General features: G+C 41.5%; 2 protein-coding genes across 5 annotated transcripts; one reads left to right on the top strand and one right to left on the bottom strand.

Moving 5' to 3' along the window:
- The first annotated feature begins 1 nt into the window (after window position 1).
- On the top strand, window positions 2–12447 carry rad54l2 (RAD54 like 2). Of its 4 annotated transcripts, none has more exons than XM_005724720.1 (22): window positions 2–82; window positions 2204–2402; window positions 2549–2852; window positions 2940–3076; window positions 3173–3316; window positions 3414–3646; window positions 3770–3952; window positions 4091–4224; window positions 4299–4495; window positions 4922–5264; window positions 5373–5550; window positions 5706–5918; window positions 6028–6146; window positions 6398–6516; window positions 6796–6895; window positions 6995–7200; window positions 7601–7776; window positions 8470–8666; window positions 8980–9158; window positions 9247–9336; window positions 9419–9514; window positions 10534–12447. In XM_005724720.1, the coding sequence occupies exons 2-22, from the start codon at window positions 2255–2257 to the stop codon at window positions 11538–11540; spliced, it is 4503 nt and encodes a 1500-aa protein (XP_005724777.1). In that variant the 5' UTR covers window positions 2–82; window positions 2204–2254; the 3' UTR covers window positions 11541–12447. The 4 variants fall into 4 exon arrangements, with proteins under 4 accessions (XP_005724777.1, XP_005724779.1, XP_005724778.1 ...); XM_005724722.1 differs by lacking the exon at window positions 2–82 and adding an exon at window positions 198–381 and having other exon boundaries at window positions 3176–3316; XM_005724721.1 differs by lacking the exon at window positions 2–82 and adding an exon at window positions 198–381 and having other exon boundaries at window positions 9422–9514.
- A 1552-nt stretch (window positions 12448–13999) lies between these two features.
- Window positions 14000–16165, bottom strand: cyb561d2 (cytochrome b561 family, member D2). The gene is made up of 3 exons (XM_005724717.1): window positions 15810–16165; window positions 15689–15726; window positions 14000–15605 (listed from the first exon to the last, which is right to left on the bottom strand). Exons 1-3 carry the CDS (start codon window positions 15940–15942, stop codon window positions 15102–15104), a joined length of 675 nt encoding a protein of 224 aa, XP_005724774.1. The 5' UTR covers window positions 15943–16165; the 3' UTR covers window positions 14000–15101.
- Window positions 16166–20270: the final 4105 nt, after the last annotated feature.

Raw genomic sequence — 20270 nt, 5'->3', positions numbered from 1 at the left:
ATTATAATAGTAGCGACTATAAAACCGCGACGTTTGTCCAAAAGCAGCAGTAGAGGACCAAAATTTGGGGGGCATCTTTAATGTGAGTACAATAAACAGAACTATGGTTACATTAATAAGCTTACTGTAATGCGTAATATCCTAACCCAAAACTGCAAGTAAGAACGGATACCACGACCCCTGGGAAATCCGGCTAGTTAGTCGGAACGCAAGTTAGAGTAGTCTCTACGGGGACCGTATTTATGGTCACACTGGAAAAAATTGGAAATTAGCAACGTTTTAGCAGTGCATTTACACAATTACCGTGCTTATTTGATTGAGTAATAGTTATATGCACTAACATACTGGCGTCTTAAACAGCACAGTGTCCGCTTATATAAGGTAAGCTCAAGTTTACGTTTAAATGACGCGTCTTAGTTAGCCGAGTGTGTTAGCTTTGCTCTAAGATGAGTTAGCATTAGCTGCTGGGACGTTACACCTACACAGTATTAGATCGCTATCTCGCCCGAACAGAGCTGTCGGTTCTGCAAAAAAAGCCGCTGCTCTCCCAGCACAAGTCACAGATGGGTCTCAGCCCGTCCCACCTCTGCCGCTCATGGGCCGTGGAGGTTACCGCTGACCCTCGGGGGCTGAAAATGCGTTTGTTGTGTAATTAGCTAGCACATTGGTCTGCTGACATAGCCGACAAACAGTAACATTTTTTGTGGATGCAGTAATGCAGCCCAACAATAAGCCGTCTGACGACAGGTGCTTGATGTTAATCTTTTAAAAGAAAAATGCATAACATCTTACAGAGGTGGCTGCAAGCTGTCGCCATCCCGGGCTTAGAAGCCTTTTGGAAAGAGGGGGAGGGGGTTCGGGGTTTTTCTCCCGTGTGAATGAATACTCGTATTAATTTCATCTATGGACCCAGAAGGTAATAAACAAGAAATACGAAAGCTGAAAACGAAGTATATAACAACTGAACCTAATTTCTGTCCTCCAGACAGACTGTAAACGCTAAACTTGTGAAGTTCTCCGGTATCAGACATCAGGTCTGCAGCCTTGACTTCACCTAGTGAACACGTTTTTTGTTTTTTTTGTTTCTTTTTTTATTTTTTTGCAGAACTTAATAACAGCTTCATTATCATTGAACATGTACCGCGCTGTCCTCTAATTGTTGACGATCATTGTACGATTGAGTCTTTTAAAAACGTTTAATGTATTTATGGCTTTTGGATAAAAGACGCACAAAACAAAATCAAACCTTTGTTTTTTATGTCCTGAAACGTCTGGGCTGCAGTTCAAACTGAATGTGTCAACAACGGGATGCCTTTTTTGTGATGCTCTGGGTTTTGTTTTTTTTAGTTGATGTTAAGTATAAACCTCTTTTAGAGAAGGGAGACCCTTTGGAGTGCTTTCCTCTCTACCGCTGTGCAGCTAACCACACACAGACACAGTATAATGAAATGTATAAAAGTATAATGCATAATGAAAGGACACAAGTTTTGGGGTGAGGCAAACTTATCGCAGGATTATTTAAAAGAATTCAGATTTCTGTCTTAGATTTTGAAACAGTTGAATGTGTCCTTTTTATGGCCTATTTCTCCTTTGAATAGTGTTTATTGCTCTATCATTGCAAGATTATGAGATGGAGAGAGGAACAAATCCAGGTTAAGTAAAGAGGAACCACAACTCAATGGCAAATAAGTTTTTTTACACTGTTTTAACAATATTTACTATAAAAACATGTAAAGGTCTCTGTAAAATGCATAGCTGCTCTTGGTTTGTAAATATATGTCTCAAAGTGCACAGCACTGTAAAAAAGTACTTTCCATCTTTCTGATTTTGTTTTTTTGCCCCATTCTTCTTTGTAGAATTGTTTTAATTCAGCACAGTGGAGGGTTTTTGATCATAAACAGCCTGTTTAAGGTGATACCAAAGCATATCGGTCTGCTTTAAAATAGTTTTTCACACAGGGCAGGTAGGTTTGGATAGCTTTCTTTCTTTAATAAAAGCATTTTGAATTTACTTTGGTTAATATATATTTTTTGGATTATCTGAAACATGTATGCAAAAATCAGGAAGGGGATAAATACTTTTTCATGTCACTTTACATTCCATATGTTCTGGTTCCAACAATGCAGGGGATTTCTTTTTTCTTTTTTTGCTAACTTATCACCTTTGTTGTAATGTAAAGATTGGATGTGCCTCATTATTGCAGGGCTCCTGATGAAGGTGTGCAGGTAATACTTTGAGAGCCCCGTAAGACGCCATGTCTGAAGAGGCAATTTCCGAAAGTGACCTGGAGGCCAGCCTTAACAGTGAAGAGGAGTATTTAGAAAATGAGGAAGAGGAAGACAATGAAGACATGGAGGAAGATGAGGATGAAAATGATGGAGATGATGAAGACGACAGTGTTGGTATGTGACAAATTAACTTTGTGCTTTTACCTCTTAATATTCAGATTCATTTCAGGCATCAAATTCAGCAGTTTTGTTCTCTTAAGCCAAAGATCTGTAGCAAATATTAACTAGTATTCAACTTCATTACTTCATTACCTTGTTAGATCGACCTGCGAGTGCCCAGAGCCGGACAGAAACGGGTCAGGATGACAGGGACTCCACCTCAGCTACCTCCGGAGAGCCTTCTTCCGAGCCTCCATCTCAGCCTGCATCCCGCCCATCCTCCAGGGCCCCTTCCAGACCTGCCTCTCGTTCTCCAACAAGCCCAGAGAACTCGAGCAAGAGTGGGCCGCCTTCCAGCAAAACAAAGAAACAGAAAGCCTCTAAACTGAACAAATCCTCAAAGTCTCTGAAAGGCTCCAAACCTTCAAAGCCATCTAAGCCTGCACACATGAGGAAGAATATCAGGTACAATTATGCTTCTATGATTTCTAGGTATATTTCCTAATAAATCTTTGCTTGTGTGTAACCAGAAAGTTTTCTCTGTGCTTATAGAAAGCTGCTGAAAGAGGATCAGCTAGAGGCTGGAACCAAGGCTGCTCAGCAGGAAGAGATGGAGAGGCGGAAACGTCTGGAGCAGCAGAGGAAGGACTTTCCTACACCAGCTCCAGCTGTCCCTGACTCTCAACTAGGTGACTTTCTAAGACTGAATTGTAAACAGTATTTCAGTTTGGCAGCTTTCATAATACTCAGTTTCTAAGTTTCCCATTCCCTTTCCATCTTTCCAGCAGTGGAGACTGCTTCAATTTTAGGAGAAGTGTCTCACTTAGTCCCTGGTCTCCTGAGCAAGCAGGATGTGATCTGTCTGGACAGCAGTGGTGAAGAAGATGAAAAAGCGGAGCCAACGTTGCCCGGACTTCCCATTAGAGATGGTGAGATTGATGATAGTTCTGTGCAGTTGTAATTTCTTATTTCCAAGTTAATTTAGATGATACTAACCCAGTGTTTACTTCACCAATGACTGCACAGATGTAATTGAGCTCAGTTCTGGGGACGAAGACGCCCTGCAGATAAGCAGTGAGTCGGCTGATGAAGATCCTGATGGTGCCCATGGGACAGAGGAGAGCAGTGGAGCACACATCAACGATGATCTGAACCTGCCTGATGTTCAAGGTCGAGTGCTGGTTAATATCAATCACCCTGCAGAGGAGAAAGACATTTTCCTCGCCCCACAGCTGGCCAGGGCTGTCAAACCTCATCAGGTATAGCTGCCATCTCATACAGCTCATATGCTTGCAGAGCATAAATCTTTGGTAACATAAAAAAAAAAAAATCATAGTCCAGCTTGTTTTATTGCTTAACCTTTTCTTTTCTTCATCTCTAAGATCGGGGGAATCCGGTTTCTCTATGATAACCTCATTGAGTCTCTGGAGCGCTATAATACCAGCAGTGGCTTTGGCTGCATCCTTGCTCACAGCATGGGGCTGGGCAAAACATTGCAAGTCATTTCCTTTATTGACATCCTGCTGAGGAACACTGAGGCCCACACTGTGCTTGCTATTGTCCCTGTGAGTAATCAGTGTATATGGGGTTTAAATTTTTTTTTAAAAAAGTAGTTATGTAAGTTGCACATTAATGTTTCCTGAAATAACAGTTATGTTAGGATTAAAGTAACATTCCACATTTTTTTGTTTCCTTCATACAAGGTGAACACACTTCAGAACTGGCTAACAGAGTTTAATCTCTGGCTCCCACCTCAAGAAGCCCTCCCCCCTGACACCGACCCCACATTCGTCACTGGCCGCACATTCAAAGTTCACATTCTCAATGATGAGCACAAGTATGTAACTTAGTGATTTGTGTGCACTGTGAAATATTTGAGCTGTTTAATCATGTTGACTATGTGACCTGCAGAACAACGCTGGCCAGGGCCAAGGTTGTGGAGGAGTGGTCTAGAGATGGAGGTGTGTTGCTCATGGGTTATGAAATGTACCGGCTGCTGTCCATGAAGAAGAGCTTTGTGATGGGTAAGAAGAGGAAATCAAAGAAGCCTGCCGGACCAATCATCATTGACCTGGATGAAGAAGACAGACAGCAAGAGCTCATGAAAAGTAAGTACAAGTATAAGGAGCCGTTGGAAACTATACAAACATCTATGTAGATGTTCCTTGTCACTCTAACACTGTTTGAGTCATTGAATTGGACCTTATGACCATGATCTGTTAATTGTACCCGCGGCTATACAAGGAGTCATATTGTACTACTTAATGTTACTTAGCACAAGTTCTCAGGTATCTGTGACTGTGCACAGCACCCATACAGTGAGTGAACGTGCCTTTCTACCCATGCTTGTTAACATTAGCTGATAACTTAGCACTCCCTCATCTTATCTAAATAAGTCACTTAAAGCTCAGAAAAAACTTATGGCAGCAGCGATAAAGCTAAAGCCGAGACTTCTAAACGAGCCAGTGACATGCTTCCATCTTTTGTATGCAGTTTACACTTTCATCTGTTTAATTTTCATCCTTTTTCTTCAGGTATTGAGAAGGCCATAGCACGGCCCGGCCCAGACGTAGTGATCTGTGATGAGGGCCATCGCATTAAGAACTACCACGCCAGCACATCCCAAGCCCTAAAGAACATCCGGTCCAGACGCAGGGTAGTTCTGACAGGTTACCCCTTGCAGAACAACCTTATCGAATACTGGTGCATGGTGGACTTTGTCAGACCTGACTTTTTAGGCACACGCCAGGAGTTCAGCAACATGTTTGAGCGTCCAATCCTAAATGGTCAGTGTGTGGACAGCACTCCTCAAGATGTTCGCTTGATGCGCTACCGTAGTCACGTGTTGCATAGCCTGTTGGAGGGCTTTGTCCAGCGGTAAGCTTTCAGTCAGGCTCAGAAATTGAACATTGTGAAAACGAAGCATACTAATATGGAAGTTGCTTACCTCACCACGTTCACGGGAGTGCTTTTTTTTGTTTGCAGACGAGGTCACGATGTGTTGCGAGACCAGCTTCCCACGAAGGAGGAGCATGTGATCCTGGTACGGCTCTCCCCCATTCAGAGGGCACTCTATACAGAGTTTATGAAACGCTTTCGAGAAGCAGGGAACACAGGCTGGCTCGGCCTCAATCCACTCAAAGCTTTCTGTGTTTGCTGCAAGGTAAGACTATGGATTTTTTTTTTTTACTAAAACCCCTGTTTACATTGGGGAGCTTTTTTTTTCTTTTTTTTTTTTTCTTTCTTCTTCTTCTTCATCTTATCTGAGTTGCTAAGTCCTGTGTCGTCGTCGTCATCATCATCATCTTCTCCATCTAGATCTGGAATCACCCAGACGTCCTCTATGAAGCCCTGCAGAAAGAGAATCAGGCCAACGAGCAGGACCTGGACCTCGATGACATCACTTCAGCTAGCAACCCTCGCTGCCTCAAATCCAAAGTAGCAGACTCAAGCAACAGTAAAGTCAACAGCACTCTGCCACCACTCAATTCCTCTCAGGACAGAGCCAATCAAGTCATCACATATGAATGGGTATGTCACGAACATAGAGCTTGGCTTGACATTTTTAGTGTCACTGTTTAACAAACACACAGTTTAAAGTATGCCAGGAGCATGCCTAAAGGTTTGTTCTATACTTTAGGCAAAGGACATAATGTCCAACTATCAGACAGGAGTTCTGGAGAACTCTGCCAAGATGGTTCTGCTCTTCCATTTGATTGATGAGAGTGTGAGGAGAAGAGACAAGATTTTGGTCTTTAGGTAAGTCCTCTGCCCCATGCACAGGGCATTAAAGACAAATCCACCAATAAGAAGCTTATAGAAGACACTGACTGCAGTTTGCCTAATTAACCTCATTTTTCTAGGTTTTCTGTGTCTTTTCAGGTTACTTTAACAATTACCCCACATTCTGAACTTTCTTGAAAACAAACCAATTACTGGTCATAGCCATAAAAGTAAGCACACTTACTTTGCTTAGCCCTTACAATCTGTTTTTGCTGTGTTTCCATTAGCCAAAGCTTGTCCACCTTGACGGTCATTGAAGACTTCTTATCAAAGAGACCCATGCCGCAGGGCATTGCCTCCACTGATGGCCAGAGCCAGAACTGGGTTCGCAACCTCAATTACTACAGTGAGTCATCCAATCTGCGCCCTCTGCAGAAAATGCGCTCTTCAACACTGAAACCTCAAAGTTGTGATTGCCTTTATTGATTTGGTGTCCCTGGCTGCAGTTTCTATAGTATTGGATTCCTCCACTCATTATATTCTTTTGTGGGGAAGACAATGTATTCTATAGGAATTTGATGAAAATGTTCCTAAACTCAGTATCTCTTCTTCACTTCACAAGTTAAAGTGTGTTCAGGTGTTTCACTGTAAAGAGATGCTATACCCCTGCTTTGTGTGTCTGCAGGACTGGATGGAAGTACATCTGCCTCAGAAAGGGAGCGGCTTATTAATCAGTTTAATGATCCAGAAAACAGCTCAACACGGGTCTTCCTGCTTTCTACCAGGTATAAATCTCTGCATTCGCTTCATTTTTTTCTCTCTCACCTTTTCTCATTAATTATTTATTTAACATTTATTTGTTATTCTTTTTTTGTGTATTTCAGAGCGGGCTGTTTGGGGGTAAATTTGATTGGCGCAAATCGCGTCGTCGTGTTTGATGCATCGTGGAACCCCTGTCACGATGCCCAGGCTGTGTGTAGGGTTTACCGATATGGTCAGAGAAAGCCCTGCCACATTTACCGCCTCGTCTGTGACTTTACCTTGGAGAAAAAGATCTACGACAGACAAGTCTCCAAACAGGGCATGTCGGGTAAGGGATTTCTTAATCTGAACAAGAGCTGTTAATCGTTACAGTGGACAGGTACTTCACTTGAGCCCTTATAAAAGCTCTGGTCTTGCCCCAGTTACACAGACCTAGAGACCAAGTAGCAACCATATACTGAAATGTGTGTTCCCTGACTGGTTGGAGTGTGCTTGTTGGTACTTGGTGTGAAATTGATCCCCAAAGCCAGAGTTACACAGGCCTAGAGACTGAGCAGTCATCTAGTGATAGCAACGGGTTACTGGCAGTTGCTACCAAGGCACTGGTTGCAACAAGGTGTATGGTGCTGCACCAAAACTTTTCTTGCCATTGCTTTGCTTTGTTGCTTTGTTACTAACATCGACTGGTATTTCTCAAATGCTGAAACTTTGTTTCTGTGCCTTTAAAGACCGTGTGGTTGATGACCTGAACCCAGTGCTTAACTTTACTCGTAAGGAGGTGGAGTCGCTGCTGCACTTCGTTGAGGAGGAGCCTGAAGCTGAGAAAATCCTTCTAGAATCCCTGGCAGTATATGAGCCAGTGATATCTCAAGCTTGTCAGCTTTATCCACGTCTCATCTCCAAGGTACTGTTGCAATAAAGTTGTTACTTATATTCCACAGACTCAAAAGCACCTCCTATTTCAAAGTACGGTAGGAGGTGTAGTTAGTGGAATGTTGTGCTATGATATATTAAAAGATAACTGTCAAATTTTCAGATTTTGCTATTGCTTAAGTAAGAATATTTTAAAAAAAAAGAAAGGGGGGGGGGGGGGAGCAGTGGTTCTTTTTCTTATAAGCTGACTGTAAGTCCAATAAAAGCTCCTAACAAGAATTAGTTGCCAGCCAGCTCTCCTGCTGAGTTACAGCTGAACCACCGAAGAGCAAAGTCTTAACTGTGCGGTGAATGAGTAAGCAAAAGAAAAATCCATCCATCCATCCATTCATTTTCTTAACTTCTTTACCAGTTCAGTGTCATATGGGGTCTGAAACCCTATCCCAGCTGTCATAGGACGAGAGACAAGGTACACCCAGTTTATCGCTGGGCAAATACAAGTTGGGATAGACAACCATTCATGATCACATTCACACTTATGGCCAATTTAGATCACTAGTTGACCTAATAACTCCTGATACTGTGTAAGGAGGCCATTTTTAAAAAAACATGGTACTCAGAGAGTCCTGACTGACTGCCGAGCGTGTGTGGCATGTGAGAGAGCTGCCTCTTCATGAAATGCGGCATCGCTGATATTTGATTCAGTTTCAATTAATTTCAACAGCTACCTTTCCACCACGAGTCTCTGCTGGTGGACCGGAAAGAGTCGAAATTGACCAAAGCAGAGAAGAGAGCTGCTAAGAAGAGCTACGAGGATGAGAAACGAGCCTCTGTACCTTATTCCCGTCCATCATATGCCCCCTATTACCCAACCAGTGATTATCCGCTCACAAACATACCAGCATTTGCCCAGCGTGGATGGTGAGTGCAAGTCTACAGTGTTTTGTTTTGCATTCATTGAATGTTAGTTTTTGATTTTCTTTTGAAGTCATTACTACACTAAGTATCTTGCATAATATAATTTAAAAAATCACTCCAGGTTCGGCAAAGTCTGAAAAAAATGGTAGCTTTGATTGCTTCTTTTTATTTTTTATTTTTTATTCTACCTGCGTTTCTCATCTTTTTCTAATGAATTTCCAAACTACAACTAGAAAGAGAGAGAGTGTGTGTGTGTGTGTGTATTCGTGTGTTCATGTTCGAGTTCATCTAATAAGTTCAGCCTTCATATTTGCAGGCGTCCCATGACACGGCCAGATGACAAGCCCGTGGCAAGTGTCAGGCCAATTCAGTCAACACCAATACCCATGATGCCTCGCCAGGTTGGCATGGGCATGGTTGGCTCTTCCGGCAGTCTCCCTGTCAACTTTCTCCAGAAAGCCGGTGTTTACGTGCAGAGGATTGTCACCACAACAGGTTATTATGATGTTTTTAATGTTTAAATCACAATAAATAAATAAATAAGAGATCAGATATTACATCCGCCATTTGTCTGGATTCACAGATATAGTGATCCCAGGAGCCAACAGCTCAACAGATGTTCAAGCTCGAATCAGCGCAGGAGAGAGCATCCATGTTATCAGAGGATCTAAAGGTTGGTTCAGTGCTGTGTTAAGAACTCTGTGCATACAAACACTCATTTAAACATCTCTCTTCACTTACTCTTTTCTGCAAAGCAGGTACCTACATCAGAACAAACGATGGACGAATATTTGCCATTCGATCTGGAAAGATCAGTCGACCTGTAGCCGGGGGTTCTGCTGCTTCAAGAGGTAGGGGTTTTCCTCTTCATTCAGATGTTTTGTCTCATTCATAAGACAAGTATTTCTTATCTGATTAATCAGTGGAATAATCAGTAGAACACTTGTTTTCTAAAATAATCGATAGCTGCAGTCTTACACTTAATCAAATTTAGATATTTCTCTTCTGGTCTGTAATGCTGTTTATCCATCCAAGTTGGGTACATCAGACACAAGGCCCAGGGAACAAGGCCAGAATTGACCTGGCAGGGACTCCAGTCTGGCCCACCTGATGTGATTGGAGCATCTAAAGGAGGGCATAAATATTGGACTTTTAACAGTATTGTTATATAGCATTTCCTATGGATAAAGACCTCCCACATGGCTATTCATGGCCTCCTGAGAACCGAGGAAACGACTAACTTTCAGTTGGCTGGTTCTCAGAAGGATAGTACACCAAAGTAATTGAATAATAAATAAATAAATAATTTTAGATGACAGTGAAAAACTGGAACTTTTCTATCTACAATAGAAAATGTAGTTTTGTTTTGCTTAGCTTTTTTTTGTTTTTTTATAAAGTGTAGTTAATGTGCAGTTAAACTTCCTTAGTCTGATGGAAAAGGGAGTTTCTTTGGTCTTGGCCCACTTAATATCAAAGTGGGTTGTATGTGGCCCTCGATGTAAAACAAGTTTGACATCCCTGATCCAAGTCATTTAGGTAAGACGGAGAGTATGTAGGACCTACTTTCTTTTTGGATGCATGTCTTTGATTCTTTGAGGACCACATTTCATCTTCTTCCATTATATTTAATAAGAGAAGTTGGACAAACTGGGGAACTGTAGAAAAAAAGGTGAATTTGATTTGAGGGTGAACTGTCCCATTAATCAGTGATCACATTTGTGCAATGCACTACATCAAGTTTTTTAACAAGATTTTCAACTTATAACTTTGTCATTTTCTTTTCAGGATTGACCTTTCAAAATTAAATTCCCCAAAGACGGGAACCCTGTATAAGACCCCTGACATGTCTGCATTTCTGTCTTCTCTACAGACTCCCAGGGTTCGGGGATCCGACCAGTCAGTAATGGCTGTTCTTCCCCTGTGGATCAAAACCAACGTTCCCCCAACGACGAGCAGCGACCCTCTTCTCCCTTAGGCACGGAGATCCTCAGAGAGCTCAGCCATTACACCTCATCCACAGGCGACGCTGCTGCTGCTGGAGCAGGGAACGATTTGGCGTCACCGTCAGACATGTCATCTGTGCCGTCGGGAGATGGAAATGCTTCACAAAACTTTCAGGCCCGCGATCTCAGTAGGCTCGGTGACGACCTTCTGAGTTCATCTTTAGAGATGCGAGGCACCAAACGCAAGAGTACTGAAAGTCAGGGAAACGCACAAATGGGAGACAAATGTACTTCTGCTGCAGCTCATTTCCCTGCGCTTTCAGGTGGGCTCAGTTTTCCTCCAGTGGGTCTGAACTCATCCCTACTTGGGAACCTTGGTCACATGAGTCACCCACTTCTAATGGCTGGTAGTGGTGGATCATCATTCCTACAAACACCAGGACAAACACTGGCTGACCTACAGACCATATTTCCCTCTGCAGGCACAGACCTACTGAGACAACCTGCCACAGGGAACGGGCACCTTCCCACCCCCTCCTCTTCCTCTCTGTCCACTATTTTCTCCTCTGCCTCTACGACCATTCCTATGTCATCTACATCCTCAGCAACAACTTCTTCCTCCCTACCATCTGGTTCTCTGCCTCGGTACTTGATGAACCCCAACATGGCTGGCCTGCTTTCACCGAGGTTCCCCCTCACCTTCAGTCAGCCATTGCTCTCTGAGCCGAGGTTGTTCTCCACGCCTCTTCTCTCAGGGTCAGGGGGGTTTTCTGCACCCAACTCCAGCTCGGCTACATCCAGCTTCCTGTCCCACTTCAACAATCCCACTTCCAGCCTGTTGGGGGCAGCTCTGACCCAACCAGACAGACATCAAAGTACAGAGAACGGCGGTGACAGTTCAGATGATGATGTTATTGAGGTGACAGGACAGTAAGTCAGGAGTCTCAGAAAGTGCTGGCAAGGCAGTTACACACATACACACCTGTTTAACCTAAAGTGCATTAGGAATGGGAATATTTAAATCTTTTATGCAACTAAATCAACGAAATTCTGTTGTACCCCCCAAAGTTGCGTGCTATTTTCTGAATTTGCTCTCAGAATGCAAATGAAGAGAAAAAAGTGCAACTTGATTAGATTGAAATGCATAAATAATAAAACGTCTCAGGAAGGATTTATGTTAATCCTGAACCTCTTAAATAGAACGAAGTTACCTGCTTTGACTTTATTTGGCAGTGTTTCACTTATGACCGAGCAAACAGTGGAACTGAATTCCCATTTCTAATTCATTGTCATTAAATGTCACACATCAGGACGCACACAAACAGCTCATACCTTACTGACTTTCCAGAGTCAAGAGTTACAAAATCCTCATGCTGACTGTCCCAAGTTGTTGAGCTGGAGCAGCAGAGCAGTGGGAACAGACCTTTGTCATACGGGGACCAGCCGAATCTTTCAGGGAGGCAAAACAGCCTCTTTGTGCTACGTTTTAAAGCAAGGCTATGCCTGCAGTTTTCTTTCCTCTGACTTCAAATGAAAGTGATTTGAAACTTTTTTTTTTTTTCATGGCCAGTTTCTTATTAAAAAGTGTAACAAAACTGGAACGCTACATGCCACAATAATGAGTAACACACAGTAGCTAATGGGTGGAGGGGATTGTGAAAATCCCCAATATATTGAGAGATGATCCTTCAAGGCTCACCTTTAACAACAGGAATTTTAGGCTTTCAAGCATATTTTAGTCTTTAGCAGTTTGATAGACATTGTAGCTCCCCTGTTAAAGGATATGTGTGATACTATAATTGAACATGTTGATACTTTGTAAATAAACAGTCATTATCATTGTTTATATTGCAAGTCAATACTGTGCAGTGTGTAGATTTTGGTCGTAAGGAAATGGTTTATTAATACGGTGACAGTCATCATGATAAACCCACCCTGAGGATGCTGGGGAAGCAAATTTCTGTTTAACTTTGTATTTTTTTTTTTCCCTTAAAATTAAAGTGAATGTACTATCATGCTAGCCTTTGATAACACAGGGGCAGGGACATGGATTTGGACTGTGTTCTTTCATTTTTAGCCTTAAATAGACACAAAGGGGTCTTCAGTCTTAGCATTTATCTTATTTTTTACAAATCCGTCCTACTGACATTTAGACCCTCGGCGCAAAACTCAAAATACAAATTTAAGGTAGATTTTGACTGGAAGCCAAAAGGAGCTCAAACCAAGGTTTAATGTTGCTAGCTTATTCGCAGAAGTCTGTCATTTCTCCTCCATTGCAGTTCTTACTGAAGTGTCCCCACCATTTAGTTCACGACTACTCAGTGAGCTTACACAACATGTAATCTCAGCTGCAGTAACTGTATTAGGGTTTTTCTTTCTGAGAACAAACGTTACCTGAGCTATAGAAACCATTGCATTCATGCAGCCTGAGAGCATCAAAATGTCGCTAACGTAGCCACCAACCATCAAACTAGATGTAACTACCCTTTCGGTACAACCGCCTGTGACTGTGGCAGAACCGGGTCAGGTGATATGGTGGCCTTACAAAACTGACAGTGCCATAATGTGGTAGCTTTTCACCTCAGTGCAGTGCAGTGTAAGTAGCTTCTGTCAGTAGTGTCAGTCAGTGTAGATATGCAGTGCTTTAGGGAGTTTGGGTCTTCACTGTTCTCCGTAGCCTTGTGTGTCTGTGTTATCATGTCACCTTGAGCTAATTAGTTTTAGGAAAGTCGCTTTCCTATGTTGGTAAACTAGGCTAGATGCAGTGCTTATTAGCCTTTAGAGACACTGGATAACCTGAGACAACAGTTGAGTTACGTTATTCGTATGAGTTTTTTTCTGGGGATCTTCTCTCTCCCCTGTTGAGTACTGTTCTTTTTTATTTGCTGCAGGCTTCCTCTGTCAGCTTGGATACTTTTTTTTTTCCTCCCCCTCCAGTTTTTCTTGAACACATCTTGGGAACTTGTGATTTGGTTTGTTTCCAATTTGAAGGTAAAGCTAGCACTTTGTAAAAGGACCATATCCGCTTGTGAGCTGTACAAGGTACAAAATAACGACCCCGTGTCTTTGTTACGTCTTCTCATTCAGTTGGAAATGCTTTACATCTTTTGTTCTTTGGAATATTTCATTCATTTGCAAAAAAAAAATATCTTTGGTGTTCACCTGGCAGTCGTGTCCCTCATTACACTCTAAATATCGGAAATGTATTTATTTATGATGGAAAATGTTGTTTTTGTAATTACATTTTTTACCTCTTTTTTTTTTTTCTCGATTTGTCCCATTAATGGCTGATCCAGTCAGATTTACATACATGCAGCCTAAACCGAAGCAAAATATGACTGTGTTATCAATGTTATTTTAACAATAAAACACTCTTCTATCGCAGTGTCAATCATACACAAATACATTTATTTTAAAAGCCATGATGTATCCAAATGTGACAGTACAAACAATCAAATGACAGGATCATCAGTAACCTGAGAAGAGGTCAACGTTATTTCAATGTCGGGTCAATATACAGTATATTATGGGCTTTTATTAATATTAAAATATTAGGTATTTGCTTATCTATAAATGAATGAAAACTTTAAAATTTTAAAAGACGGGGAAACACCCTTCAACTATATTGAGAGTGCTGATTTTGCAGAGGGCACCCTGCACCTTCCATGTTTGGAACACCACAAACACCAGTTGATCCGAAGAGAGCATAAACAAGTAAATAAATGGTGTGTGTATATATTCATACATGTATATACACACATTATATCATTCTTTAAAATCCCTTATTGAATAAGTACTTGCTCCAACATTCCACCCTTTGCAAGCTTGAGATCTATGTTTGTTGGTTTAAAACTGCAACATTTTCTACTTAACACAAAAACTTTGATCATTAAGTTAAAGCTAACATGAAGTAGCAGAAACTAAACAAACAAGCCAGACAGCAGCTTTGGTAGCATCTACCCCAAAATTAGAGGCCAACTGGTGTCAGGTTTTTTTTAAAGAACAATACAAATGCTGATAGTTGATATAAAAATCTAATATCCAATAAATGTGCCAATATTTTATTTTCTTTCAACATTTAACGTTGATGTGTAGTTATTTATTTACTCGCTTACACTCTTCTCGACACTCAAAATATAAAGGCTGCTTCCTCTGTCTCATCTTTAATTCTCATTTACTGGCTATTACAAATGCTGATAGCATTAAGATCAGCAAATAGCTGATATTTGTTGATAACCCAAAATCCAACAAAGACTACATAAGACATGACCTCAGTGTCTACAATTGCAGCTCTTGTTCCATGCGTATTGAAAAAGGATTTCATAAATCACACAGTGCCTTTTCAAACAAACAAACAAAACATCAGGGAGGCTCATGGCAGCAAAAACCAGCACCTTTTGCCCTCCATGTAAATCAGTTTAAAAACAAACAAACATCCAACTCAAATAAGTTTAATCTGTGAGGCTAGCTCATCTTAAGTTCTTTTACATCCTCATCAGGACTGGAACCGTTTTTTAGCCATGTAAGATCTGGAGACTTGGTTCATTATGACCAAGGCACTGAGCACCAGGCAGAGTGCTGACAGGTACCAGGTGTATTCTCTGACAGCTCCAGCGAACCACACAGAGCAGAGGCCCAGGAGCATGCTGGCACTGCCAAGCAGGTAGGTGATGAGTCCAGACGCCGCGTGGTAGCGCTTGAGTTTGGCGAGGGACCAGCCTTTGGCTAGAGAAGGATAACTGAGAGGCATCGCTGCCAAGGACTGCGCAATGACCACACACACTGTCAGCAGGCCCAACAGACCGTGCCACGAGGTGAAGTGGGGTTTACCACTCAGGTGTTTGTTATAAAAGATGGCAGCAAAGCCCAGGACTGCACAAGAAGCACAGAGGCCCTGCAGGAGCCGGTGAACACCACCTTTGGTTTTGTGTGAAAAACTTTTGATAGGAGAGCCCTCAGGTGAGAAGAGGAGTATAGCTTCTGTCATGAAGAAGGAAAACTGGAGGGAAAGGACATTACCTGAGTCGTTGGCAAATTTGATCAATTAAAGAATCTAAGAACATTTTAACTGTTTAAACTTACAGCTAGGGTCATCAAGAAAGGATGCCAAGAAAACCAACCTAAAACAAAACAGGAAATCAAATTAAATGCGATGCAATGACGGGCACTGCTGTAGAAATGTGTGATTACTTAAGGCACTCACTTGTACCGGGTCGAGAGAGAACTGAGATGAAGACAGCGAAGCCAAAGCAGATGAGGTGGGTCAACACAACAGACGCTGTTCTGGTAAAGCCATAAAGCCGAGGCTCTGATTCAGGCTCTTTCTTGTGAACCATGTCTTTAAAATTCACTCAATCGCCACAATGTGACCGACGCGAACTCGCCGTTAGTTGAATCAATGAGAAGCGGAAGTGACGATGGGCCAAAAGTCCTTGCGTTGTCTTCTTTTGCTGCTCCACTGTTTTATTTAACAACCCGGCACAAACAAAAGCCTACATTCGTAATTTATTAACATGTCCCTTGTCTTGACGTCAACACACGTCAAGCTTTGGTGTTTTCCGCCGGCGATGATAAGACTTCCGGCTAGGGTTTTCAAAACAAAGTACGTTGGAGCACTTCCACACAAACGTTCATCCGGACACTCTGTAACATGTCAGCTGATTTACCTGAATTTGAAATCCCCACATTGTCAAATAATACAATAAAGATTTTCGTTATTAACATCTGGTCCGATTGTGTCAAATTTGACACGGTTCTTCTACTACTATTATTTCTTCTTCTTCTTCTTCTTTTTCTTTTATTTTAGCTGCTCCCTTTATGGGTCAGAGTCAGATTTATTGTCACATCAGAGATTAGCAAAAGTAAAAGGTGGGTGAAAAACTTTTTGTTTCAGAACAGATCAGCAGAAACACAGTGAGACACCACATTTTATATATGCTCAAATGCATTAGTAAAAGTGCATATGTCTGACATCAAAATAGCAATAAAAGTAAATTAACAGGTCGTAATTTATTCAGCAACCTGACAACAGTTGGAAAATAGCTCTTTTGCATCCTGGTCGTGTGCCTGAGGATGCATTTATAGTGTTTCCACATGATGATGATCCACTGTTGTTGACTTTTCCTTCTCGCAGCTTCACATCAAGCACATGCCCAAACCAGCGCAGCCTTGCTTCACTAACTCAACCTGAGCTGGTCTCACCCATTTTGTAAGGGTCCCCTTTCATTCTTGCTGCCTGTCCATCTGTCACAGATCATCCCTGATACTCAACTTCATTATCTCTCTTATGCATTATTGTTTTAGAGCGTTGACCCCAGGTATTCACACTCATCCACTTTCACTGCCTCTGCTCTTTGCAGATGTTACACCTGCTTCCCTCTCTGTCACACACATGCATTCTGTCTCAAAATTCACACGCAGCGCATTCCCCCTAAATATTGACTGAATTAGCCTCTCAAACATGTATGTTACACTGTCCTGCACATAAACACATTTATCCTTATCCTGAATTAAATCATGTAAGTAAATAAGGTTATAACATACCAGATGGAGCATTAACCTTGGGTTCTGTAAATGATCTATTGATATAGGAGCATCTCCACAAGAGTTTTCATAACAATCGTTTCCTTGGCTTGTCTGATCTGAAAAATACAGACATAATATTTTTAGTCCACCAGCCCAAGATCTGAGCTTTGTCTGATTAACCTGTAGTAGTCTGTGCAAAGACTCAGAAATAACTCAAATCCAAATAAAACGGCAATCTTGTTACATGGTAAAGCTTTTATTCTGAAACCGAAATTCCCACAATTCCTTTCATTTTATTCTGACCAGTTTAACCGCCGGCTTCAGTTGCTAGCTGACGTGGACAGAGCATTGTAGTACAACCTCTCCTCAAAAGTGCTTGAATACTTGCACGCGATTGCTGCCAGGCCCTTTAACACGTGGTCAAGGTCCTTGAAAAGGTGTATTTATCTCTAACAAAGTGGTTTTTGTAGTTGTCGGTTATTGAGAAAATTCTGCAAAATAAATTTCGGTGCCATTAGATGCATCCCTCATGCTATTTATTGCACAGTGGATAAGAAGTGTCATCTAAAGTACCTAAAGCATTTCCTCAGTTTATGTTATATGTCAGACTAATGGCACCAGTTCCACACCCAGCACTTACTGGTCAGCTGCCTATTAGTTGTTGTTCTTCAGTTACGCTCTAATAAGCTTGTGACTCTGCATGGCTTCCACACTTGCAGAGTCACAAAGAGCACAGAAAACAACATTGTCAGTCAGAGTATCTGTCTCCTCTCTCCGTCCTATACAATGCACACCACACAGGGTACTGCATGTCTTCACTGTTGCAGGCTTTAAAAATGAAGCTTCTTAAAAGGTAAGCATGAGCAGTAAAGTTGCTTTTGCTTTTAGATACTCACGTTGTTGGTTCTTTAAAGGAGCAAGTAGACCTGGCAGGTATTTAAAGGGTATGATAACAGAATTATTTCCATGGTTAAGAAAGACAATTCACAACATCAAATCAAGTCAAGAACACTGTAGACATGTCATTGTCAAAGTCTATAATCAAGACACACTTTCATGAATGGAAATACACAAGGCTTACAACTAAAAACAATGGTTACACTCAGAAACAGGAAGTTTAGATTATACTGTGTTGGAGAACATCGAAAAGAGGCTGCACAGTTTTGGAAATAAATCTTTGGACAGATGAAACCAAGATTAACTTGTGTCGGATTGATGGGAAGAGAAAAGTGTGGAGGATGAGAGAAACGGCTCATACTACGTCATCTATCAGACATGGAGACAATATTATGACATGAGCATGTACGGCTGCCAGTGGACCCAGGTCAGCAGTGTTTCTTGAAGATACGACTACTTATAGAACTAGTAGGATGAACTTTGAAGTTCACAGGGCTATACTCTCTGCCCAAATTCAACCAAATGCTGCAAAACTGATCAGACTATACTTCACAGTACAAATGGATAATAGCTCAAAGCATACTGAAAAAGCAACCCAAACGTTTCTGGGTGCAAAGAAATTAAATATTCTTCAATGGTCAAGTCAGTCACCTGACCTTAGTTCAATAGAGCATGTTTTCAGTTAACTGAAGAGAAAAGTAAATGAAAGAGACTGGAAAAAAGCAAAAGATCCATTCTTTTTCTTCTTTTTTTTTTTTTTTGCCTGTCCCGTTTGGATCTTTAGCCAATAGAATTGTTGTCTGAAGGCCAAAAAAGATGCCTAGCGAATTTACTTTACCAAGTGGATCATCATGGCCTTGCCACATCAGTCCATTTGATTGACCGTTATTATAGTTATATATTTATTTTATTTTATTTTCAGTTGTTACAGACGGGACAGAGATGACTGGGGGATAGGACAGGGAGAAAGAAAGAATGAAAGAGAGGGAGAGAAAGACAAACTGGGAAGAATAGATAGTGAGAAAGGAGGGAAGAAAGAAAGAAAGAAAAACACCTGGATCACCTGTTGAGAGAAGAAAAAAACAAAAGAAAAAACAAACAAAAAAGAGCAACATAATAAATATAACACTATCACAATAAACTAGCTAACAGTAGATACTAAATATTAAATGTTATTGTGCAGCACGCAAGATCAACAGCGCACAATGTGCTTTGAGGTAGCAGCCAAGAAAGGTGTAGTTTGTGTCTGTGAACACCTGTGTGTATACCTGTGTGCATACCTGTGTGGATCAGCACGCTTGTATTCAAAAGGTTTCTCCATGTAACGATCTGCTAGGGAGTGTGGGGGGCCATAGCCCCGTCCCCCAGGGCATGAAGCAGGTATGGAGGAGATCCAGGCCCCAGACATCCAGAGGGCCCAGAGTACGAAGACCCAAGTAGGACCACTAAAGGGGCAACCGTGCCACCCTCCTGAGAAGAGCTGAGGAGAGCCCCAGATGAGGGGTCACCCAGCAGCCACGGAGCCGGGTTGCAGCGACGTGGCTCCTTTTTTGCAGAGCCCAAAAGACCCATTCTAGTGACAGATTTCCATGACTACGTTGTACATGTACAATAACAATAAAGGGCTATTCTATTCTTCTATTCTATTTCTTCATTAAGCCATACATTCCCTTCCTTTTTTATCTGTTCTGATGTTCCAGAGCTGTGGACCTTTAACTGTGAAAACGCTGTTTTCTGTTTGGCTGGTTTTTAGTCGTTACTAACTGTAGAGAAATTATCTCACGCCCTCTTGTAGCTTCAGATGTGCCTTACTCCCACTTGTGAGAAACAGAGAGTGAGCGTGTGGGACATGAATAAATCATGTTATGGTATTCTAACATGCATTTCTGGCCTGGGAGAATCTGCCATATTGGAGCCTGGAAGGTTTTTTTTTTCTCTCTGACTGATTTGCCAGTTCAAGTGTCCCCAAATCAAAAATGAATCATTCTGTTCATTTCAAACAAGTATCCGTTTAACCATATCTACTGTTTTATTATGGACTAAAAGATTATCATTAAGAATTAATTTTGTTATTCGGAATTAAACAGTAAATTATTTTTTTTAATGATCGCTACTCTTTCTGATACAGTAACGTTTATTAAATACTGGGCTTTGTTGTCAAAGGAATTTCCCAAATGAAATGCGTCATTCAGCAACAACACAGAGATGAAAAAATAATAATAAATTTATTTAGTAGCCGTTT

The sequence above is a fragment of the Pundamilia nyererei genome, unplaced genomic scaffold (assembly GCF_000239375.1).
Source record: "Pundamilia nyererei isolate P.nyererei 1_Seehausen unplaced genomic scaffold, PunNye1.0 scaffold00012, whole genome shotgun sequence".
NCBI lineage: Eukaryota > Metazoa > Chordata > Actinopteri > Cichliformes > Cichlidae > Pundamilia > Pundamilia nyererei.
The sequence above is the reverse complement of the archived record's forward strand: the minus strand, read 5'-3'. Positions and strand labels throughout refer to the sequence as shown.